Source organism: Eschrichtius robustus, chromosome 8 (assembly GCF_028021215.1).
Source record: "Eschrichtius robustus isolate mEscRob2 chromosome 8, mEscRob2.pri, whole genome shotgun sequence".
In the NCBI taxonomy this organism is placed as follows: Eukaryota; Metazoa; Chordata; class Mammalia; order Artiodactyla; family Eschrichtiidae; genus Eschrichtius; species Eschrichtius robustus.
The window spans coordinates 116,505,986-116,530,090 of record NC_090831.1 but is presented as its reverse complement, the minus strand read 5'-3'; the positions used below and the strand labels follow the sequence as shown (position 1 = coordinate 116,530,090).

The 24,105-nt window shown below is 47.6% G+C and overlaps 2 protein-coding genes across 4 annotated transcripts in view; one reads left to right on the top strand and one right to left on the bottom strand.

Annotated features, from left to right (window-relative positions):
- Positions 1-1,073: 1,073 nt before the first annotated feature.
- On the bottom strand, positions 1,074-17,287 carry RAB19 (RAB19, member RAS oncogene family). Of its 3 annotated transcripts, none has more exons than XM_068550126.1 (4): positions 17,224-17,287; positions 14,843-15,055; positions 12,983-13,166; positions 1,074-1,342 (listed from the first exon to the last, which is right to left on the bottom strand). In XM_068550126.1, the coding sequence occupies exons 2-4, from the start codon at positions 15,041-15,043 to the stop codon at positions 1,074-1,076; spliced, it is 654 nt and encodes a 217-aa protein (XP_068406227.1). In that variant the 5' UTR covers positions 15,044-15,055; positions 17,224-17,287. The 3 variants fall into 3 exon arrangements, with proteins under 3 accessions (XP_068406227.1, XP_068406226.1, XP_068406228.1); XM_068550125.1 differs by having other exon boundaries at positions 17,207-17,241; XM_068550127.1 differs by lacking the exon at positions 17,224-17,287 and adding an exon at positions 15,769-15,775.
- Positions 17,288-19,729: 2,442 nt separating this feature from the next.
- SLC37A3 (solute carrier family 37 member 3) overlaps positions 19,730-24,105 on the top strand; it is a 43,686-nt gene continuing 39,310 nt past the window's right edge. Inside the window, exon 1 of the mRNA XM_068549566.1 lies at positions 19,730-19,826. The gene's annotated coding sequence lies outside the window, so the exon portion shown is untranslated. The remainder of the gene's footprint in view (positions 19,827-24,105) is intronic.

Below are 24,105 nucleotides of genomic sequence, written 5' to 3'. Positions count from 1 at the left end.
GCTCATCAAATTCAAATTAGCCAATTTCAAGTACTCAGTCACATGTGGCTAGTGCTGGTCTCAGCCTACAGATAACGGTGCTACAGCTAGAAATGCCTGGGCGGGGGGACTCACCTGCACCCTGGGTGCGCCCCGGACAGACATTTCCTCTTTCAGGGCTGATGTTGTGGCTGGACCAGCACTTGCAGTTCTTATTAGGATTGTAAGACACCCTCAGCAGCAACCATCAGGGAGCTTTGCAGGCACAAGGGTTATGACTCACAGCTTCCAGAGGGTACACAGCACGCCCCGGCCATACAGCGAGGTCAGTATTGGTTTGATATTTGTCTGTGAGCCAATTTAATTTCAATTCAGAAATGGCTTTTGATCCAGCAGATAATTGGGTGTTTTAGAAAGAAATTGTAGGCATCTCACTCATCCTAGGAGGGTGGTCCAATCAGCCCAACTCGGATAAAGTGAAATCTAATTCTCTCTCCATCACATGGCTCCTGACCATTTGGCAAGACCGTATTTATGGTCTTTAGGTCAAAAAGCTTTGCTCCCCAAACGAAGACCCGAGGTGGGAATGTCAGGAAGCAAAAGTTAACAGCATCTGGCTCGTCATTGCAGGCTTTTTCCCCATCTTCCCACGCCCACACTGTTTTCAACCACTCTGCAATGTTCCAAACATCTTCTCCCCTCTCGTCTTTCCTTTTTCTATTTCTCTTTTCTTCTTTCCTTCACTACCCTCTCCTTCAAGTGAGAAGCAGAGTTCAGTAGAAAACAGCTGAAGGGTTGGGGAAACAGAAAAGGGGAAGATGAAAAGGAACAAATCTTGTCCTCCTACCGCTGGGCCTTGAGTCCTAGGAAAAGTCAAGAAAAACAGTGGTGTCCTCTGTCCTCAGAGTCAGGGTTTCCCCCTCTGGTGTGAACTGAGGCAAAAGGGTGCCCCCTCCTCCCCCCAGGCAGGAAGGAGTAGGACCAGCAGCAAGTCCGCACTGGGGTCCGAGGTCTACTCAGCAGACACAAGGCCGTCCGCTGCCCCTGGTTTCGGAGGTGGCCTCTGCTGGGTGCCACCAGCCTGGGGAACGTACTCAACAAGTGCACTGGCTCTTCTCCCTCGGCCCCGGGGCCGTGAGGACAGGACTGGACTCCAGGGGGAGGCTGCCCAGGGTGCCCTCCCCATACAAGGGCAGGCTGTGGCGGGCCATCAACTCCCTGGCCATCAGCACGAAGACCTCGTCGATGTTCTTGGACTCCTTGGCAGATGTCTCCAAGACAGCCAGGAGGCCGTATTTCTCAGCCAGGGTGCAGGCATCCTCAAACAGAACGTGCCGTTTTTCCCACATGTCACATTTGTTCCCTGGGAGTGAGAGAGAAGCAAATATTCCGATGAGTAACTTAATCTGGTTTTTTAAAAGGTGAACTTGAAAAAGAACATTTTAGTTTAGCAATATGCGCACATGCATTTGTTCACAAATAGTTATTGATGGCAGATTTACTGAAAATGAACCCAGCGATGAATGGAAACAGAGCCACTATCTTTTTTTTTTTTAATTGAAGTACAGTTGATTTACAATGTTGTGTTAGTTTCTGGTGTACGGCTAAGTGATTCGTATATATATATAAAATTTCAGATTTTTTCCATTATAGTTTATTACAAGATATTGAATATAGTTCCCTGTGCTGTACAGTAGGTCCTTGTTGGTTATCTATTTTATATTTAGTAGTGTGTATCTGTTAATCCTAAACTCTTAATTTATCCCTCCCCCACCTTTCTCCTTTGGTAAACATAGGTTTGTTTTCTATGTCTGTGAGTCTGGCTCTGTTTTGTAAATAAGTTCATTTGTATCATTTTTTTAGATTCCACGTATAAGTGATATCATATGATATTTGTCTTTCTCTGTCTGACTTACTTCATTCAGTACAATCTCTAGGTCCGTCCATGTTGCTGCAAATGGCATTATTTCATTCCTTTTTATGGCTGAGTAAAATTCCATCGTATATATGTGCCACATCTTCTTTATGCATTCATCTGTTGATGGGCATTTAGGTTGCTTCCATGTTTTGGCTATTGTAAATAGTGCTGCTATGAACACTGGGGTGCATGTGTCTTTTCGACTCAGAGCATTCACGGAGCTGCTGTCTTAATTCCCTGTCCTGTAAGAGCATTAAGAGCTGCTAGGAATGGGCTGGAGGTGTGTGTTTTATTGCCCAGGACAGGTGGAGCCCCTGTATTTGGGGACCATCATTCCTGCCAAGTGTGACAAGGTGAAGGCTGGGCTGGTGACCCTCTCTGTCTTCTCTCTACTTGCGTCACATCTTTTTCCTCTTTTCACTCTTTTTTTTCCCAAGTGACTGTAGAGATGGGGCCTGGTCTCACTGAGGAGACTGTGATGAGATTTGTTGGATTGACGGCATGGAGTGAATAGTGAAGGACAGAGCTATAATTTACATGCAATAAAATGCACAGACTTGAAGCAGACAGGTCAATGAGTTTTGACAAATGTCTATGTGCTGTAACCGCCATCCCCCTCAAGACACAGAACATTTGCAATTCCCCCAGAAAGCTCGATGAGGGATTTTGCCAGCACAGCCCAGGATTTACTGTAAGAGGAGAATTACCCCATTTCTTTTCCTCCTCCTCCTCAATCCTACATTCATCTAATCACTGGACTTTGATCTCTCGGAGGCAGGAATCTAAAGGCGAAATTACTTTCTCACCAGGTTTGTTTCACTAGACATCAAGATTTATTACAAAGCTACAGTAATTAAGATGGGCTAGACCAGTGTTCCTTTATGGTCCTCATAGAGGGTCTTTTTAGATCTTTTTTCCCCCTAATTACACCTTCGCCTCTGAAAAACAGTAAAACTTCCTATTTGGAAAAAAAAATCTAGATTCACAGGAAATTGCACACACACACACACACACACACACACACACACACACACTATATATATATATTCAGGGAGGTCCAGTGTACTCTTCACCCAGTTTCCCCCAATGGTAACCTCTTGCACAACTACAGTACAATATCAAAACCAGGAAATTGACACTAATACAACCCACAGAGCTTATTCAGATTTCACAAATTATACACACATTCCTTTGTGTGTATGCCTGTGTGTGCGTGTGTGTGTGTGTGTGTGCGTATGTGTGCAATTTGATCACATGTGTAGATTCCTACACCTACCAGTGCAGTCAAGATACAGGACAGTTCCATCACCACGAAGTGCTCCCTGTGCTACCCTTTACGACCTCCCACCAGCTCTAATCCCTGACCCCTGGTAACCACTAATCTGTTCTCCATCTGTATAATTTTGTCATTTCAAGAAAGTTATGTAGGGGCTTCCCTGGTAGCGCAGTGGTTAAGAATCCACCTGCCAATGCAGGGGACACAGGTTCAAGCCCTGGTCCGGGAAGATCCCACATGCCATGGAACAACTAAGCCCGTGCGCCACAACTACTGAGCCTGTGCTCTAGAGCCCGTGCTCCACAACAAGAGAAGCCACCGCATTGAGAGGCCCACGCACCACAATGAAGAGTAGCCCTAGCTCCCTGCAACTAGAGAAAGCCCACCCGCAGCAACGAAGACCCAATGCAGCAAAAATAAATAAATTTATTTAAAAAAAAGAGAATCATACAGTAGGTAGCCTTTGGAGATTGGCTTTTCTCAGCTCTTGAGAGCCATCAGAGTGATGTATGTATCCATAGTTTCTTCTTTTTTATTTCTGAGTCATGTTCCATGGTATGGATATACCACAGTTTGTTTAACTATCCACCCATATGAAGGAAACTGAGTTGATTCTAGTTTTTTATTATTATGAATAGTGCTTCAGTGAACCTTTGTGTACAGACCCTACAAAATTTGTGTACAGACCCTACAGATACACTGTATATCTGGTCCTTTGGAGGCCACAAACCACTGTAATATCTAAAATATTTTTGCCCTCCAAGAGAATGCATGAAATAGACCAGTAGAGTAGAACAAAAAGCTCAGAAACAAACTCATGAATATATGTACCCTTCACAGAAAGATGGTGCCACAGAGCAGTGGACAAGATTGCCTTTTTAGTCAATAGTACTGAGGCAATTGGATCTTTACATGAATAGTTACAAATTTTTGGCCCAGACCTCTCACTGTACACCAGAATCAATACTGGGTAGACTGCAGATCTAAATGTAAAAGTCATAATAAATTATAAACAAACAAACAAATACAGCAAGAAAGGGAGGGTGGGAGGGAGACGCAAGAGGGAGGAGATATGGGGATATATGTATACGTATAGCTGATTCACTTTGTTATACAGCAGAAACTAACACACCATTGTAAAGCAATTATACTCCAATAAAGATGTTAAAAAAACAAAAAACAAATACAGCAAGCAAGCTTCAAAAGATAATGTAAGGCTATGTTAATGATTTCAAGTAGGGTAAATTTTCCTACATAGGATACAGGAAGCAATAATCATTAAGGAAAAGTTTGATGGATTGAAATATATTAAAATTAAAAATGTCTATTCATCAAAATACACCATCAGGAGAGTGAAGAGGAACTCTGAGAGTAAAAAAGTGAAAGATGAGGGACTTCCCTGGTGGTCCAGTGGTTAAGACTCCGAGCTTCCAATGCAGGGGGCATGGGTTCGATTCCTGGTCGGGGAACTAAGATCCCACATGCCGTACGGCGCGGCCAAAACATTAAAAAAATAAATAAATAAAATTTAAAATAAATAAATAAAAGTGAAAGATGTATTTGCAACACATGCAATTGACAAAGGGCTCAGAGCTCCTTCAAGAGAACTGACTTCAGAGAGCATAGGTGACCCCAGCCCAGCTGCTACCCCACTGTCCTCCGCCAGCTGGTGCAGAGGCCCCAGCACAGGGAGGCACTAACACAGGCCCCTGCTGCAGAGACCAGGGTTCCATTCCTCTATCAGGCAGCTTTGGTTCGGGGCTGAACGAACCTTTCTTAGACACCATCCTCCCCCCTCCCTTCTCTCCTTCCCAGGGGCAGGTCTGCATCACGTAGAAGACTCTCCCTGCTTCCTTCTGTTCCTTCCTCTTTACCCCTCACGGCCATTTCTCCCAATAAATCTCTTGCATGTCTATCGGATCCTGTCCTGACATCTTCCTGGAAGACCCGGACCAACATAGATTATTTCCAGAAAACATAAGGTACTTGTAGGGATCAATAAGAAAAAGACAAATGGGCATGAGAATTGAAAAGAGAATATCCAAATAGCTAACAAGTGTATGAAAAGGTGCTTGACCTCAACAATGAACAGGGACCTGCAAATAAAAAACGCAAGTGATATCACGACACACTTATCAGGATGGAAGAAATGAAAAGATCTGATAATAGCAAGTGCTGGTGGGGATGTAGAACAACCGGAACTTGCAGACCCTGCCGGCGGGAATATGGAGTCTGAGATGATCTTACTGGAATTGCAGGAATATGCAGTTCTGCTCTCAGGTGTGTACGCAACAGAAACGTGTGCCCATGTGCATCAATAAACATATACAAGGATGTTCAGAACAGCAATTTTCCTAATCGTCCCAAACTGAAAAAACTCAAATGTCTATCACCAATAGAAAGAAGAGAGACTTTGCAAAGGAAGATTATACAAATTATGCAAAAGAACAGGTTACAGTTACATGCAACAATGTGGATGAAACTCATAAACTCCACGTTGAGCCATAGAAGCTTAGACATAAAAGATATTTGTGTCGGGACTTCCCTGGTGGTGCAGTGGTTAAGACTCCGTGCTCCCAATGCAGGGGCCCGGGTTCGATCTCTGGTCTGGGAACTAGATCCCACATGCATGCCACAACTAAGAGTTTGCATGCCGCAACTAAGGAGCTGGTGCAACCAAATAAATAAATAAATAAATATTTTTAAAAAAGATATTTGTATGACTCCACTTCTGTAGAGTTCAAAAACAATAGCAAAACAAAACTGCAGCATTTAGTGATGTGGGCTTAGGGGGTAAGATGATATTGAGAAGGAAGGGAGTGATCACTATGAAAAGCATGTTGTGTTTACCTTGGGGGGAGGAGAGGGAGTAATTGGGAGGGGCATGAAGGGGAGACTGAAGGGAGGGTGCTGGCCATATTCTCTTTTTTGACCTGAGGAGAAGGGTGTTTACACAGGTGTTCTCTTTGTGATAAATCCGTGTTGATGTACTTCTCTTTAAACATGTCCCAATAAAAAGGATTGGGGAAAAAAATACTTTCTCATAGTGACAGTCACTAACCTGCTCATTGACAAAGCTAGACTTAGATCATAATTATCCCCAACTAAGGTTAAATCCAAGAATTTTTTCAGTGGACATTACCCCTTCTGGTACTGTGGTAGGCTGAAAAATGGTCCCAAAGATACCAGGTTCTAATCCTTGGAAACTGTAACCATTACCTTATTTGGAAAAATGGTATTTGCAGAGGTGATTAAGTTAAGGACCTTGAGATGGGAGTGGGGCATGGGGAGAGGAAGATATCTTGGATTAGCTAGGTGGGCCCTAAACATAATCATGTACAGTATCCTTATAAGAGCCGGGTTGAGGGAGACTTGAGTACAAACATTGAGGATGTGAAGATGGCAGACACTGGAGTGGTGCGGCCACAAGCCAAAGAATGATGGCAGCCATCAGAAGCTAGCGAGGCAAGGAACAGTGTCTTCCCAAGAGCCTCCAGAGGGAGCGTGGCCCTGCTGACACCTTGACTTCGGCCCAGTGATACTGAGTTCAGATTTCTGGCATCCGCAACTGAGAGAGGTCAAATTTCTGTTGTTTTAAGCCGCTCTGTTTATGGTAATTAGTTACGGGCAGCCACAGGAAACATTCAGGTAGTACCTTCAAGAGAACTACATGCATTTGTATAGCTAGTGAGGTTTAAGCTGGGGACAAAGCCCTGCTTCTTGGTTGGTGGGGGAAGGGATGCTGTGGAAGTAGGAATCCCTGAGCCCGGAGTCTGGTCTCCCGCTCTGCATTCCTCACTTTGGTCTATGGGGTTCTGGGCCGGGTTGCATTTATAATCTGCTCCTCCCAGCTGCCCCATCACCACGGCAGATTAATAGCCCTGACTCTGCGCTGTGCAGCCTCCCCAAAGCTGGTAGCTGCGCACCTCAGGATGGACCCGGACACCTGGTGGAAGGGAAAGAAACCGTGTGCTTGCTACACGGAATCCAAGTCCTTGCTTGCTAAGTGCTCCGTGTTGGGCACCCAGAGAGATATGGGAAGGGGGTCTTCATCTTGTCAGGGAGGCATGAGAGACACACAGACAATTAAATAGCTATACAAGCATTTACCAGGCGGAGACGGGTCAGGAAGTACTATATACTAAGGACCAGGTGAGTGGTACGAGTTGTTAGTAGTACAGATGCACAATCCCTTATCTGCCTTTCCCAAATCCGAAACACTCCAAAACTCCTAAGTTTTTTGGTAATTCATCTGACAGTAAAATCTGCCCTCAACTGGCCATTTGAAGTTTTTATTCAACCTGCTTTGTACGACTGTTCATTCATTTCACTGCATAAATATTAATGCATTTGACCACAGGGCATTGGCCCAGACCCTTAGAGTATTACGTAACATAGAATGCACCCTTCTAAGATCTGCCAAATTCTGAACTGTGAAATCTTGGGTTCTAAGAGCTTTTGCTGAGAGATTGTGGACCTTTAAATATAACAGGGGTTTAAGTGGAAAGTTTGCCCGAGATCCTAAGGGGACAAATAGCAGATGCCAAAGAATGTTAAGAGACAGAACAGCCACATAACCTACAAAAGGAAATTGGCTCCCAAACCCTTACTCTGAGGGAGTAAGAAGAGTTAAGAAGTTAGAAACAGAGCAGAGGGGGATGAGAAAAAGATAAGAAGCAGCCATCTCCAGGGGAAAGCAGGGCACCTTGTGAATGATGTTCAGGAATTTGTGCATTATCTTGGGGGTGATGGAGACACCGAAGGTTTTAAACAGAGGGACAGGGGCTTCCCTGGTGGCGCAGTGGTTAAGAATCCGCCTGCCAATGCAGGGGACACGGATTCGAGCCCTGGGCCGGGAAGATCCCACATGCTGTGGAGCAACTAAGCCCGTGCACCACAACTACTGAGCCTGCGCTCAAGACCCCGTGAGCTGCAACTACTGAGCCCGTGTGCCACAACTACTGAAGCTCACGCACCTAGACCCCATGCTCTGCAACAAGAGAAGCCACTGCAATGAGAAGCCCGCGCACTGCAACGAAGAGTAGCCCCCGCTCGCCGCAACTAGAGAAAGTCCGCGTGCAGCAACGAAGACCCAATGCAGCCAAAAATAAATAAATAAAAATAAAATTAAAAAAAAATTTTTTTAAAATAAGTAAACAGAGGGACATTACTGAGGAGCTGGGTTCCCTGTGAATGGCTGGAGGGGAAGGAACAGGACAAATCAACGCACAATCGTCTCTTTGATTTTGTACGGTGGTGACATGGCCTCTAGGGGCTGGGGTAAACTTTTGAGGAAGAGCCATTTGTGTGAAAACCATGGAGACAGAATGGAAAATATGGGGAAAGGGGCAGGGACACTTCTGTGAGGGAACAGCACAGGTAGCGATCCCAGATTAGGGCGAGGAGGCCACTGACAGTAAACAGGAAGACCCGTGGTGTCAGCCCCTGGGATTGGATGCGTCATAAGCGGGAACACTGGGGACACGTCCTGATCATCTCTGGGGGCGTTTCTAGAACCAGTTAAGAAGTGGGGCAGAGACGTTTGTTACAACAGACAGACGAGGGAGTAAATATCAAGCAAAAGTTGTGAGATTCATGGAAATCCCACCACATCTTGGCATTTGTTCCCCTACTCTGCCCCACCTGTTTCTGCAGTAGGGGGAGGAGGAGCGAAGGACAGTGCTGGTGGGGGGCGGGGCCAGCAAGGGGCGGGGCCCGCAAGGGAGGAGAAGGCGGCGGTGGAGAAGGGGTGAGCCCTTCCAAAGACAGCCCAGAGGGGATGGCTGGGCAGGGTGGCTTTGCATGGCAGCTTTCAAGGTTCTTCCGCTTCAACGTTTCCTGGGAAGCCTGTGAATTTAATGGAAGAGGGATCCAACCCACCTTGCTGGGTAACCGCTAGTGAGATTAGGACTGCGTAGTTCCCCTCAGTGGGATGCAAGGGATTCACACCCAAGCTTCCTTGCCCTGGGAGCTACTATTGGTGGGGTTCCCACCTTCCCTGCCGGCTCAGCTATGTCCCCCCTCTCCTGGGGATGCCCTCTGAGCCCCTCGTTCAGCAGGGCAGGACAGCTCCCCTGGATTGAGGTCTCAGCACTGTGCTAAGTGCTTTATATGTTACCTTGTTTGATCCTTTCAATTCAACAATACCTTTGAAGCAGGTACCAGTTTTATAGATGAGTAAGTAGAAATTTAGAGAGAGGGATGAGACCAAGTTCAGACAGGAAGGACAGAGAGGGAGATTTGAACCCAAATCTGTCTGACTGCAAAGTCCAGGCACTGGAGTGGACGAGACATTGCCTCAACCAGAGCTTGAGGGGGCCTCCGGGGCGACTGTCGGCCTGACCAGCTACTGGAAAGTCGTTGGACAGGAATTGAACCACCCGGGGCTCTGATTCAAATCCTGCCTCACCTGTCAGTAGGTAACTCGGCTGAGCTCCTCGGCAGGATACTTAACCTCCAGAGGCCTCGGTTTCCTCAGCTGGGAGACGAGGATGGTCGTCTCTGCTTCTCAGGATGGTTGTGAGGATTAAATGAAGGGACCCAGGGGCGGACTCAGAGTGGAGTTTAGTAAATGTCACCTGTCGTCACATCTTCTTGTCACCCCTCCTGGTCCTCACACTTCAGGAGCAGCTGTTGTGAAGGGTGTCAGGAACCTCGGCCAGTGTTCTCCTCGGTGCTTCGAAGAAGTGGTTATTGAGGAAGAAATACGGCTCTGTTGGGGGTCAGTGTTTATTTTTATAACTCTGAACTCTGCCTTTTTCTTTTTTTAAAAATAAATTTATTTATTTATTTGTGGCTGCGTTGGGTCTTCGTTGCTGCATGCGGGCTTTCTCTAGTTGCAGTGAGTGGGGGCTACTCTTCGTTGCGGAGCACGGGCTCTAGGCGCGCGGGCTTCAGTAGTTGTGGCACGCGGGCTCAGTAGTTGTGGCTCATGGGCTCTAGAGCGCAGGCTCAGTAGTTGTGGCTCACGGGCTTAGTTGCTCCGTGGCATGTGGGATCTTCCCGGACCAGGGCTCGAACCCGTGTTCCCTGCATTGGCAGGCGGATTCTTAACCACTGCACCACCAGGGAAGCCCTGAACTCTGCCTTTTGAAGAAGTGTTCTTTATATCTGAAGTGAGATCAATAAAGTTTCTGGTCCCAGAGGGGACCTTTGGCTGAGAAGTAACAAGAGAGAGGAGGCAGCTCACTCTTCTCCAAAAAGACAAGTCGCCCTCCACGTGGAAGCCGTTTCCCAGTCTCACTAATCTCTCCTGGTTTCTGCCATGAGGGAAAAGACACAGCCCCTCTGAAAAAAGGGGCTAAGTTTGAGGCGCATTTTCTTTGGCAGCTGGCTGTGGATAGGGAGCTTTTGATCTGATGCAGCAGGAAGGAACGAGCCCCGTCTAGGCTCTTGGAATGACTTTGATTCTTAAGTTACAAGAAGCAGAATGAGTTACAAAGCAGCATTCTCTTCAAGGCCATGCATATGATAGGGGCTAGACTGTGACTTAAAACAGCAAAGACAGGGAAAACATGGTTCTAGAATAACAAGTCCTTTTTTGGAATCGCAATGGTAATAATAAATGGGCTAGATGTGCCAACGATGTGTGCCAGTGACCTCTTCTGTGGACCGCCTGCAGCCCGGCTATGCTTCCTGTCACTGCCTCCCGCCTCGGGGCCCAGCTGCTTGGTCCAGGGCAGGCACCTTACCCCAGGCCTGCCTGCCGTGAGGTTGGCCAGCAGCCTGGGCCAGGCTTTGCCATGAGAAAGAGGAATGGGGCGGGACTTCTCTGATGGTCCAGTGGTTAAGACTCCACGCTCCCAATGCAGGGGGCCTGGGTTGGATACCTGGTCAGGGGACTAGATCCCACGTGCGTACTTCAACTAAAAGACCCTGTGTGCTGCAACTAAGACCCAGCGCAGCCAAATACATAAATAAATAAATCTTTTTTTTAAAATTAAGTATTAAAAAAAAGGAATGGGACAATGGGATTTCCTTTCTGAGGAATGTGAGCTAGAGGGTATGAGAGAATGAGGGATTTTGTGGCAGGAGCAGGCTGGGGATGATACTTTGAGGAACCCAGGAGGGAGGGTTCAGTGGGAGAGAGCGCTGCAGGCCCACAGTATCCTGAATGTAAGAAGCAGCTCTGAGAGAAGACATAGATACACAATGGTGGAGGAGGCTGGTACACAGGGCTGGTACACAGAGCCCAGCCCTGAGAGGAGGGTCCCCAACTTCCTGCTTGTGATGGGTGGCCTGGCTCCACTGTGTCTCCCACTCTGGCTGGGCTTGACTGCTGGTTTTTCCTAGGTCCCAGGGACTTGTACCCTCACCATAAGCACCCCACCCCATTGTTTAAGGAACACAGATGAGTTAGTTCCCTCAAACAAATGAACCTTCTAGAAACAAATCCCACACCCGTTATGAAGCACCTACTATGTGCCAGGCACTGTCAAGTGATGTATACACATTATCTCATCACATCTTTACAACAACCCTAGTGAATACTGATTGCATATTATAGATGAGGAAACTAAGGCTCAGAAGGTAACTTACCTTCTGATATGCAGCTAGGATATGCCTGTCAATGGATAAATAATCCATTAAACATGGTATGTTTAGCTCTCAGTCCCTCAGCAGCTGTCTAGACCTGTGCTCTGCAAACTTTAATTTGCATATGAATCTCTCTAGGATCCTGTTAAAACGAAGATTCAGATTCAGTAGGTCTGGAATGGGGCCTGAGATGGGGCACTTTTAACAAACCCCAAAGTGATGCTGATGTCGTGGATCTTTAGGGCAGTGAAAATACTCTCTATGATATCATCATGGTGGATACTTGTCCTTAGACATTTGTCCAGACCCACAGAAAGTACAACACCAAGAATGAGCCATAATGGAAACTATGAAGTTCAGATGACTAGGATGTGTCAATGTAGGTTCATCCTTTGTAACAAATGTACCACATTGGTAGGAGATGTTGATACGGGAGAGGCTATGCGCGTGTGAGTACAGGGGGCATATGGGAAATCTCCGTACCTTCCCAATTTTGCTGAGAACCTTAAAAACTGCTCTGAAAAAATAAGTCTTAATACAAAAAAGAAGAAAAGGAAACCTAAAACCAAAAACCCCAGTGATGCTGCTGCTGCTGGTCCGTGGACCACACTTTGAGTAGCAAGAACCTAAACCAACTTGCCAAAATTAAGCAGCCACCTGGTAAACATTAGCGTCCTTAGGAGGGGCACTGCTTGCAAAGCTAATACTACAGGGAAGGGACAGCACGTTACCCGTTTCTGAATGCACAATGGGACGGCACGTATTTCAACCTGTGAGTTCACTTTGTATAGTTGAAGTTGCGGTTAATTTTGATGTTGGCTTGCTGTTAAGATTTGCTTAGCATCTTAGCAGATGTGACAAGTCATTCAAGAGTGTTGTCAGTCATAGTCATCTGAGTGGCTCCTCCGGGGATTAAGAGCCATCTGACGCTGTGAAGCTCAGACTACAGAATACTTCCTGTGTAGTCTGTACAGACGTGTGTCGAATCAGCCAGGGTGTACCTTCATCTAGATGTCTGGCCCCATCTCAGGTTTTTGCAATGAGAAACTCTAGGGTGGGGCCCTGGAATCTGTATTATTAACAAGTTCAAACCACCCCACTCTCATGCTCAAGTGAACCTGATGGGAATTTCTGGCCCAGATGTTTTCTGAGGTCCCATCCGCCACATGCACTTTTATGGCTTCCTGTCCCACTGCCATTGGAAACACAGAAAAAACTGAGCATGCGGGGTGGCGGGCAGTCAAGGAAAGCGAAACACTTTGAAATCAACCTACCAATCAGCATGATGACCAAGTTTGCCGCCCCGTATTTCTCTATCTCGTGAATCCAGTGAGGAACAGACTCGAACGTGGACCGCCGGGTGAGGTCGTAGGCAATGATGGCCGCGTGGGCACTGCGGTAGTAGCTTTGGGTGATGGTCCGGAAGCGCTCCTGGCCTGCAGTGTCCCACACCTGCATCTGGAGAAGGGCAGGAAAGGGGGTCCGCATCAGGAGTTCCCACCCCTGATGGGAACTTGCTCGCCTAAGTCGTTTCCTGGGTCTCACTTCTAGAGATCCAAATTCAGGAGGCCTGGGGTAGGGCCCAGGGATCTGTCTTTTTTCAGTTGCTCCCCAGGGTAATCTGGATGTGCTTTCAGGTTGGGGGCCGTCACCTAAGGTGCCCTTCAGTGGGAGAGGCGGATCCAATGTCCTAAGGTCTGGTGTTCTTTTGCCTTCCTACCACACTCATCCCTTCGTCCAGATGTTGGGCTTTATCTTTTGAGTCTGTCCATTGATGTTAATGCTGGAAAAGGTGATAGCATTGGCTGAACTGTTTGGATTTTAAAGGACCATTCGGCTGTTCATGTTTAGAAGTGTTATCATAATACTACCTTCCAATTACCGTCCCAGGCAGTGGCATCGATTTATACCCCTCCGACAATGTCTGAGGGTACCTGTTTCTTCATACTCACATTATTTATAAAATTTATTTTTTAAAGAAAGTTTGCAAACATACACAAAACTAGAGAGAATAAAACAGTGAACCCTCATATATCCATATAATTATCAAGATTTTGCCACTCTTGCTTCATGGAGCCATTTCTGTTGATTTCTTTGACGTATTATTTTAAAGAGAATCCCAGACTTCATGTCGTTTCATGCCTACTCCCATCAATATACATTCCTAATAAAAATGGACATTTTCTTATATAACCGTAACACCATTATCACTGCTAATAAACTTTTCAATAACTCCTTAGTATCATCTAATACTCAGATCATATTAAAATTTCCTGATTGGCTCCAAATGTCTTTCTTTTTAGAAATTGCACTTTTGTTTGATTTAATTAAAAAAAATTTTTTAGCTGCACAGTGCGGCACGTGGGATCTTAGTTCCTGGACCGGGGATCAAACCTGCGCCCCTGCATTGGCAGCGTGGAGTCTTAACCACTGGCTTGCCAGGGGGGTCCCTCCAAAATGTCTTTTTACTATTGTGTTTGTTTAGTAAGGATCCCACGCAAAATCCATTTATTACATTTTCACCAACACCTTTTGATCTTTTTTGATCAAATGGGTAAATGATATTATCTCACTTATTTTAATTTCATCTCTTTAATTATGAGTGACAGTGGGCACCTTTACTTTTTCACATAAATGTATGAGCCAGTTCATATAAAATTTGTGAAGCAGCTGTTTTGTCTAATCTGTGGAGTGCCTGCTTTTTGTATTTGGTTGTTGGTCTTTTCTTCGATATTTATCAGAGCTCTTTTCACGTCAAAGAAATTAGCTCTCTGTCAGTTCCATATTTGCAAATGTTTCTTTCCAGTTTGTCACTCATCTTTGACTTTGTTTATGGTATTTTTGAGTATGTAGAAATTTGACCTCTATATGATCATATAGAAGAGTATTAATTTGACCTTTAAATAGTTAGATGGAGCAATATTTTCCCTTATGGCTTCTGGGTTCTTGTCTTACTTTAAAGCCTGATTTCTCTATTCCTCAATGATAAAAATAAATACTCCCATGGTGTTTTTTTTTTCCTGGTATTTTAATGATTTCATATCTTATATTTAAATCTTTCACGCCTCAGGCATGTGTTTCGGGGTTAGGAACCATGGCTAAAAGAGGCAGACCCGCCCCTGTCCCCCTCTGACCTTCACTTTCTTGCCGTTGATCTCCAGGGCACGCACAGTGAAGTCCACCCCAATGGTGTTCTGCTGCGCCTCTGTGTAGACCCCGGACGTGAAATGCTGCACCACACACGTCTTCCCTACATTGGAATCCCCGATGAGGATGATCTTGAACAAATAGTCAACGTTCTCATCTGCTGCCCTGGCTGAGCTGGAGAATTGCATTGCTCTTGCCGCCTAGAACAGATCAAGGAAGAAAAGAAGGAATTCAGTCTCTCTTTAGTGCAGCCGTCCCCAACCTTTTTGGCACCAGGGACTGGTTTCGCAGAAGACAAGTTTTCCTCGGACGGGGTGGGGGGCCAGGCTGGTTCAGGAGGCAACGCGAGCGACGGGGAGTGATGGGGAGCGATGGGGAGCGATGGGGAGCGATGGGGAGCAGGGTGAAGCTTCGTTCGCTCGCCCGCCGCTCACCTCCTGCTCTGTGGCCGGGTTCCTAACAGGACTGGTACTGGTCCACGGCCCGGGGGGTTGGGGACCCCTGTGTTAGTGAACAGCTACCAGGGGCCGGGAACTACTCTTGGCACTCGGGATTCAGCACAGGACAAGACAGAGGGAGGTCACTGTTTTCCTAGCACTGCCATCCTCGTGGGACAAGGACGTTAATTACTGGTCAGGTAAGAGGGAGCTGCCCGCACAAACCCCACCTGTCCTAGGGGAGTTAACATTACTTTAGGGGTGACCTTGGAATGGAGAGGTTCTACTGCTGTTCTCTGCTGGGCCCAGGACACAGTCAACACTCTCAGATGACAGCATTGACTGAGACTTCCCTGGCGGTCCAGGGGTTAGGACTCCACGCTTCCAGTGCCTCCACCGCAGGGGGTGGTGGGTTTGATCCCTGGTCCCGGGAACTGAGATCCCACATGCCTCGGGGCCCAGCAGGAGTGTTTTACCTGCCAGTCATCAGGTGGGAGACATGCCTAGCTGTCAGCCTATCTCCATGTCACACGGGAGGAAGACAAATTACTGGAAGACTGAATGGCCAGGCAACCAGCGGCAAGCATCAACGAGACCTGACAGACAAGTCAGTTTCGGGAAGAGTCACATAGCCCTTTTCTTCTGGTTGGCACCTGCTTTTTCTTGTCCTGGAAATTATGATGCTGAGAATATTCAGAATGAAAGCTGTGGGGAATTCCCTGGCGGCCCACTGGTTGAGACTCTGCGCTTTCACTGTCAAGCGCCCGGTTTCAATCCCTGGTTGGAGAACTAGGATCCCACAAGCCTCGAGGTGCAACAAAACAAAACGAAACAAACAAAAAAACCCTGTGGTTCGAACGTTTGTGCCGTACTCTACCATAGGCTGGAAAAGAAAGTTTCTCATGACAGTGTCTCCCAAACTAACTGATTATCAGAATTACCTGGGAAGATAGTTAAATATATATGTATTCCTGGAGCCCATCTTAGGTCTGCTAAATAGATTTAAAAACATGCACACGCTCCCAGGTGATTTTGATGACTAGCTAGCCTTGGGAAGTGTTGACCGACACAGTCACCCACCTGAAACTTTATTCCCACCTTCAGCGTCTCTGCTTCAATATCCACAGCATCTCAGATCACAAGGGGCTCACTACCTCCTGCAAAAATCTATGTTGTGTGCACAGCTCTAACTTACATGGGGTTGAAGTCTATCTCCCTGAGGTTTCCATCTGTGGACCCTCGTGCTACATCAGGACTCCTATTCCACATGACAGCACGTTCCTACTTCACAGCCCAGCAGATATTTGGAGCAGCAGCCATGTCCCCTCATGGCAGGTATACCCGGGCCCTTCAACTGTTCTTCGGTTGTGTTGGGTCTCCTCGTCAGATGTCTCTTAAAAATACAGGAAACCTTATTTCATTTGATGACGAAACGTGACGTGCTGCAAATTGTTCCTGCCTATGACACCCTTCTTGATTCCCCCCAGTTTCGGTTTTTGGTTTTCTCAGAAGTCATAGAAAAGGACAAGTCTGTATCATCACACAAATTACAATCTGTACGTAAAAACCGCGAGCTTTAAACAGGTGGAGGATCCTCGCTTCTCTTGGACTCCTCTGAAATCACTGTGGCTAAATGATCCAGCAGACACGAGACATAATCAAACAACTCTTCCCCGGGCTTTTCAAGGAAAGAAAGCCATTCCACTTCCGGTGTCTTATCCCTGTAATTTGAGCTGAAATCTTAGTTCCATGACCCCCCCCCCCCCCCCCCCCCCGCCACCAACCAAGTAAGTCCTCAGGGTTTCCACAAAAACCCCCTTCACCTCAGCCTACACGCCCTGCAAGGAGAAACAAGCGATGCCCACCCTCCAACACCCACCATCCTGCATCCTGTAACCTGCACCTGTTGCTTACCTGTCTGGCTCTCTCACCTCTGCCGGGGGTAGGTATTGTTTGCTCTTTCTCCTGGTTTTCCTTTTGGTCCTCCGTGCCCCTTCTTCCTCCTGTCTCGAGGCGTGGTGGGAACTGTAGTTCTGTCCCCAGGTGTCAGGTTTGGTGGCCTGAGAAAGTGAAAGGAAAGTGTCAACCCTCCCTCCCTCCGCCTCCCCCTCCCTCCCCATCCGGAGGAGCTGCCATTGGGTACAAAGCACGGGGTGAGGCCACACTAGGTCACCTTTCCTCGGCTTCTTAGCCTCACATGTTATCCAGCAAACCCAAAATGAAAAGGACCATCTAGCTACCTCAGCCAACACCTGTTGAGCCGCCCTGCCCTTTCTTTCAGCTCACATTCTCTTAGGCGGCCCTTACCCCCAATTTTTCCTGGTGTCCCCTGTTTGGCTGGGGTGGGGGTGGCTAGTTGAAGGACAGCAACTTAAAGGAGGAGACAGATCTGGGTTTTGAGTCATTTAACTGTTTTGTGGACTTGAATAACCTTTCCTGAGGAGCCACTGAGAGAAAGGAGGTGATCCAAAGAGAAGATTAAAAAACTAAAACAACTTTGAATTTGCAGGGGAAGAAAGAGCTGAAAAAAAAATGTTTCCTTCCCCCCACAAAATGTACCCCAGAACCAAGGTTAATTTCTAGGAAGACCTGGAGTTCGTCAGTCCCTCATGCTGGCAGGAGAAGCGTGGAGCTGAGGTGAAGTTTCCTTTTTGTTTTTTCCCCACAGAGTCTGGAAGAGTCACTGCTTCCAGCATGGGGACCAGATCAGCTCCACTCTGTGGAACGTGCTGAGCAGGCAGTTAAGCTATAGGCACAACATGCAAAACAGAAACATCCCGACTGATAAAATATTAAACTGGTGTAGTGGTTTCAGACTGTGGGCTGAGACCCGTTAATGAGTCATGAAGTCAAATTTAGTGGGTTGTAACCAGCGTTTTTACAGAAAAGATTAGGAAAACAATTCAGAATGCATTCCATGGAGTAAGAGTATTGTTGCGTGAGCTGTTTGCATCAGTTGTGAGCAGGCACGTGTGTGCTGGGGGTGATGTAAGATGTATTTCTTACTGTGGGTTGAGGCCTAGCGCTGAAACAGAGGACAATTTACTCACTACTCAAGAACATTTCTCCAGAAAACCTGTAAATGATGATTTATCTTACCCCAAATTCCATTTACACATCACTTTCAGGAACCTCTCTTTTGGGGAGGATAAACCCAATGTTGGCAGGTAGAGCAAGAAAACAAAAGACACTGCCAAATACTGCTGCTGCATACCGTGCTTTGTTGTTGTTTTTTTTTAAATCTTTATTTTATTTAAAGAATCCTAGTTCGCATTCAGCATGAGGGATCTTAGTTCCCTGATGAGGGATTGAACCCGTGCCCCCCAGCAATGGAAGGGCAGAGTCCTAACCGCTGGACTACCAGGGAAGGCCCTGCAGACTGTGCTCTGAAAGCCACAGTCATGCGTATGCGGCTTGAAAATGAAATGTAGGTCAAGAGCCACGACGAATGTATGGGCAGGGGCAGGAAATAAAACCCGTGAGATGTGTCAGTGAGGTTAGGTGTCAAAATGTTTTCTTCTTCTGGTAATGATTACTGATAAGGAAAAAAAGAAAAAAAAACCCCGAAACCAAAAAACCCCAGCTGACTCAGACTTCACACTTGGATTACCTGAGAACTTGCCTGAAGTGGGTAGTGTCTGCCTGGCAATGTAAGGGGGAGATTCCTTTCTTCCTTTGCTACCTCTTAGCGTGTTGCCTGTGATGTGCGTCACAGTCTGGTTCAAAGCGTATTCAATAATAAAACTGTTTTCTAATCTGCTATCTTTGTGGACAGGTTTTCTGGGTTGAAAGACTTAAATTTTTTTTTTTTTTTTTCCCTAGCAGTTGAAAGAGAGCCCAGGAGGGCAAAAGACCCTTGTTCAGAGTCGTGTGTTGTAAGGCCTTCAGTTTTTGCTTGAGGCTGCCAGGATCTTAACACTCATTTATTTGGGTGATGGGGGTGGGATGTACAACAGTGAATTATACCGACAGACTAATAATCCTGTCCTTATGGGCAACTGTATTTAATTCAACAAAAATTTAAAGCTTATGCCCTCATGGCAGGTCAGTAGCACACCTAGCAGCGCGTTTCTTTCTCTCAAAACAAAATGCAGAATAAAGGTTTTTTGAAAAAAAGATGATTTATATATACATCATTTCTTCCCAGATTATATCCTCTCTCTCCCGCACTGCTTCTTTCCTAACAGTCCTGGCCGTTGTCCGTCCCCCGGACCCCCACTTCCCCCTCGAAGCTGCCGGGTCCACCCAGGCCTCCGGCGGCGTCTGGAAGCCTACACTCCCCCCCCCTCCCCTCCCCCTCCCCCTCCCCCTCCCCTCCCCCCCTCCACTCCCTGCCCAGCAGCCCTCAGGTAAAGCCGCGCGGTCGGACTACAACTCCCAGCATGCCGCGGGTACCGACGGGTCACGTGAGTGCCCGGAAACCCTGGCCGCGGCGGCGCCGGTGAGGTGGCGGCGGGAGTGGCAAGCTTGCGGGCGCTGCGTAGCGAGAGGAGCTGCCGGCCGGCCGGAGCGCAACGACTACTGCGGCACTCGGGTGCGCGAGCGGCGGCGCGCCGGGCCCGAGCCGAGAAGGGCCGGAACCCGGCTTGGGGCGGGGGCGGGGGCGGGGGCGGGGGCGGGGGGCGCCGCAGTCGAGGGCAGGTCCGAGGAGCTTCCAGGCGACGAGGGGACGGGGCGGAGAAGCAGAAGGTGGCGGCCGGTGGGTGTGGCGCCGCGGGCAAGGCCGGCCACCCCTCGTTCCCTCCCCTCTGGGCCTGGCTCCTCGGCGCCCAGGTGCTCCGGGACCTGGCGGGGCCGGCGAGTACCGCAGCGGAGGGGAGCGGGAGGATCGGGAGGGCCTCCGGGGAGAGCCGGCGGCCGGGCCCCACGCCAGCGCGGTGGCGGGGGCGCCTGTGCAAGAAAGGGGTTTGTCGTCTAGACCAGGTGAAAGGTGCCTCACAGGTAGGGCGGGCAGGCTTTTGGAGAGGATGTAGTGAGGCCACAGAGGGAGGAGGGTCTTAGTGGAATAACTGGGCTTTGCTTTTTGGTAACTACCACGGTCTCGGTCAGGAATTTATCTGATCGCTTTTCGTCATTAGCTCAGTATTCTTGTTTGCAGAATGTGGTCTGTTTGTTCTCACTTCTCACGGGATTATGGGAACGTGTCCACAGGGTTTTTGGTGTTTCCAGAAACTAGGCGATCCCCTGATAACTTACTGAAAGGATTGTAGGGATTTCCTGGGGTGAGCAAAATATTCTTAATGGCCACCTTCTTTCTTCAGCGTTTTGATGCTTGAATTCTTTTTTTCCCATTTGTTGAATGTTTGCTGTATGCCAGGCACTGTACTTACTTAATTTATTTTTGGCTGCGTTGGGTATTCATTGCTGCGTGCGGGCTTTTCTCTAGTTGCGGCGAGCGGGAGCTACTCTTCGTTGCAGTGCGCCGGCTTCATTGCGGTGGCTTCTCTTGTTGCAGAGCACGGGCCTAGAGCACAGGCTCCGTAGTTGTGGCGCACGGGCTTTGTTGCTCCGCGGCATGTGGGATCTTCCCGGATTAGGGCTCGAACCCGTGTCCCCTGCATTGGCAGGCGGATTCTTAACCACTGCGTCACGAGGGAAGCCCCAGGTGCTGTATTTAGAACTCTCTATAAATTGTCTCATTTAATCTTTCAGTGAGGAAATTGAGACTCAAAGAAGTTAAGTGCAAGGTCTAGAATTCCAGCTGGAACTTTTATGCCTTTGTGTGGGCCGCGGTGTGGCTTCAGATGACAATCTTTTATTAATCTTTGATATCCGGTCTCTGCATCAGAAAATAACCCTGAAACGATACTTTCATAAGCTCAAAGTCGGTGCACTGTCTTGTTGCTCACTAGCTGTCAGGATCCAGTGTATTAGTCATTGTGTCAGGTTCTGATTTGTCTTGTTCACCAGTGATAAGGAAATGTCACGGCAATGACCATTAACTTGAGTATAAGTCCTTTGTCTAGGAGAGGGAAAGATTTGTATCTTGAAAACTGTTGTCTTCGGAATATGTTCAAAATAGGTAGGAAGAACGTGGTTCAGGGAACCCCGAGAGAATTTTACAGAAAAGTGCTAGGTATTTTACATCTGTGGTAAGGAACAATTTAAGAAGAGAGACAAATTACAGGAAGACTTGAGTTTTGAATAAAAGGATTTACATGATACAGGGAAACGACTTCAAATGAGGTCATGTGGGATAAAAAAGATACTTGTGTAAATTACAGCATGCACAACTGTCACAATAGGCGAGCTCAACTATCCATTTAATACTTTTCCCCCTACCTCTTTATACTGAGTATACATAATCATTTTACTTTGCAAACATAAAAACTGAAGTCTAGGGAGTGAAGTAATTGCCCTTTTTATTTAAGCGTGTGCGAGAACCACTGTTACTAATAAGGTGCTTTTTTTCCATCCTGGATCTATACTTCTGTGTTTAATGTGTGATATTTTTAATTACTGTGTTTTACCCAACTTGGGATATTTTAACCTTTTAACCTTCCCTCTTACACAGTATAATGTAGGGTCTAGGGTCAGGTCTGGGTTTGAATGCTCCTTTCACCTCCTAAGAGATATTACTTTCTAAAATCCATTTTTTTATCTGTAAGACGTGGTGAGAACTAAATGCAGTGGCACATGGTGAGTGCCTAGCACAGGGCCTGGCACTTTGAAAGCAGTCAGTGTTGGCCGTCAGTCAAAGCATTCATTCATTCAGAAAATCTTTACTGATCATTCTAAATGCTCTGCTAGGCCCTGGGGTTATAGCTGTGGTGTTAAGACAGATGTGGAACTTACAGGTGAACAATAAACATGTGAACAGTTAAAGCAGATAATTAGATTGGGAGAAATGCTGTGAAGGGAAGAAACAGATGGAGATGGGAGAGGTAGTAACAGAGGGAGACCATTTTAGATAGGACGATCCAGGCAGCCACGCTAGGGGATGACACTTGAGGCTGAGCCAAGGAAAGGCAAGAGCAAGCCATTTGCAAAGAACCAGGAGAAAAGCATGTCAGACAACGGAACAGCAAATGCGAAGTCCCAAAGCAAGGAAGGGCTGGGTGTGTTCAGGGGCAAGAAAGGGATTGGGTGCTAGGGAGACGGTAGCCCTGTGGAGGAGTGATGCTGGTGGGGGGCGGAGCTAGGCGGGCACAGGGGAGAAGGAAACGGCTAGCTCCACACTGTGTACACCGGCAAAGGATTGGGAACCACCCAGATGTCCCGCAGGAGACTGGACTGCGGCAGCTCTGTAGGTGCAGATGGGGTGGACCTCCAACCTCGGATAAGTGAAGGAAAAAAATGGTGCAGGATAGTGTGTGCTGTATGCTCCCATTTGTGTATGTGTGAGTAGTGTGGGGCTACGCCTGGAATGGACGCACAGGTGCAGATTCTGCAAGAGTGAAGAAGCAATGGTAGGAGCCCCGGGTGACGTGAGAACAGGGAGGGAGGTGTCACCGTGTACATACCCTTTGAACTTTCTACCGTATGTGTATAGCATCTACTGCATACAGGTTTTGGAGGCCGTGGCAAAACTCTTGTTTTGTGGTTTTATATGAGTCTTGGGAAACCGTGAAGAAGGCATTTTAAGCAGAAGAATGACAGCTGATTTATGTTTTAAGATATGTTTCTGGCTGATGTGTGAAGAGTGATGGGCGGCAGGGGGCTGGTGTGTGTGCTAGATGTACAATAGTGAAACCCTGCAGGAGGCTGTTGCACTAGGCTTGGTAGAAGACGTGCGTGGTTGACCTTGGTAGTGGCTGTGGGGATGGAGAGAAGAGGATGGATTTGGGCTGAATTTTGGGGTGAAGAGGACTGGATTTAGTAGTGGGTTGGATGCGGAAGCTGAGAGGAAAGGAGAAATGAGGGCTAAGTGTTAGTTGCCTTGGTGGTACCATTTTCTGAGGGCAGTGCTCGGGACGGATGGGTGTGGAGGGAGGAAGTGAAGAATTGTGAAATTGTGTTTCAGCTCCAAGGAGGGCCCTCAAGTGGTTGGTTGGCTGTGCCGCTGGGAGCCCTGGAGGGTCCAAGTTAGAGCTGGCGCTCTAGGAATCATTGGCAGAAAGCCGTGGTACCAGATGAAGGGGACAGAGAGCTTGGAAGTTCAGAGAGAGAAGTGTAAGTGGTTATCTTAGATGTTGAGAAAGCAGGTCATTAGGGAAGTGTGGACTTGCTGGGCAGAGCTGCATGCCCTTTGAGGTTTGTGGTTTCGAATCTGAAAAGTGAAACCAGCCTGCTCCTTTGATTTTTCTCTGGCAAAACTCAACCACTTGGGCCCAGGGGAGGAGGCCAGAGGCAAGCAAGGAAAAAAGGCCCGTAAGGGAGATAGTCCAGATTCTAAGTTGGGAAAGAAGGGAATGAGGACAGGAGGAGGGTCATGGCTGAAGGGAAAAAATGGGGAGGTGACGTAATTGGGAGCTTGCCGAGGTAAAATGACTTTGCGGTGGGGAGTATGAAGTAAGCAGTTTTCTGGAAGGAAACAAAGCAAGATGTTTGAAATGCAGTTTGGGAGGTGATGCACTTACTGCTTAGTAGATGACACGGGCCGGGTTTTGACCACGGAGTGGGTTTTTCTCGTGGGATAGAGGAAAAGATTGGTGGGAAGAGGACAAGGGTCTGCTAGGTTACCCATCTGGGTGTTGACATGAGACAGAGCAGAGGGGGGGCAGCAGGTGACCAGGAGACGACGGCTGTGAGGGGCAGGGGGCAGCGAGGCCCAGGAGCTTCGGAGAAGCTGGGGTCTCGGAAGGAGGAGGAGTGGTTGTGAGAAGGAAGATTGCTTCTCCCTGAGAGACCCCAGAGGAAGCAGTGTTATCTGG

What these genes read in the sequence shown, in the direction of transcription:
- RAB19 (XM_068550126.1), bottom strand. Translation starts at nt 15,043, where the DNA reads ATGCAATTCTCCAGCTCAGCCAGGGCAGCAGATGAGAACGTTGACTAT. An exon ending in TCAACGGCAAGAAAGTGAAG is followed by an intron (nt 13,167 to 14,842) that starts GTCAGAGGGGGA and finishes GCCCTTCTCCAG; the next exon opens with ATGCAGGTGTGGGACACTGC. An exon ending in CTTGGTCATCATGCTGATTG is followed by an intron (nt 1,343 to 12,982) that starts GTAGGTTGATTT and finishes TCTCACTCCCAG; the next exon opens with GGAACAAATGTGACATGTGG.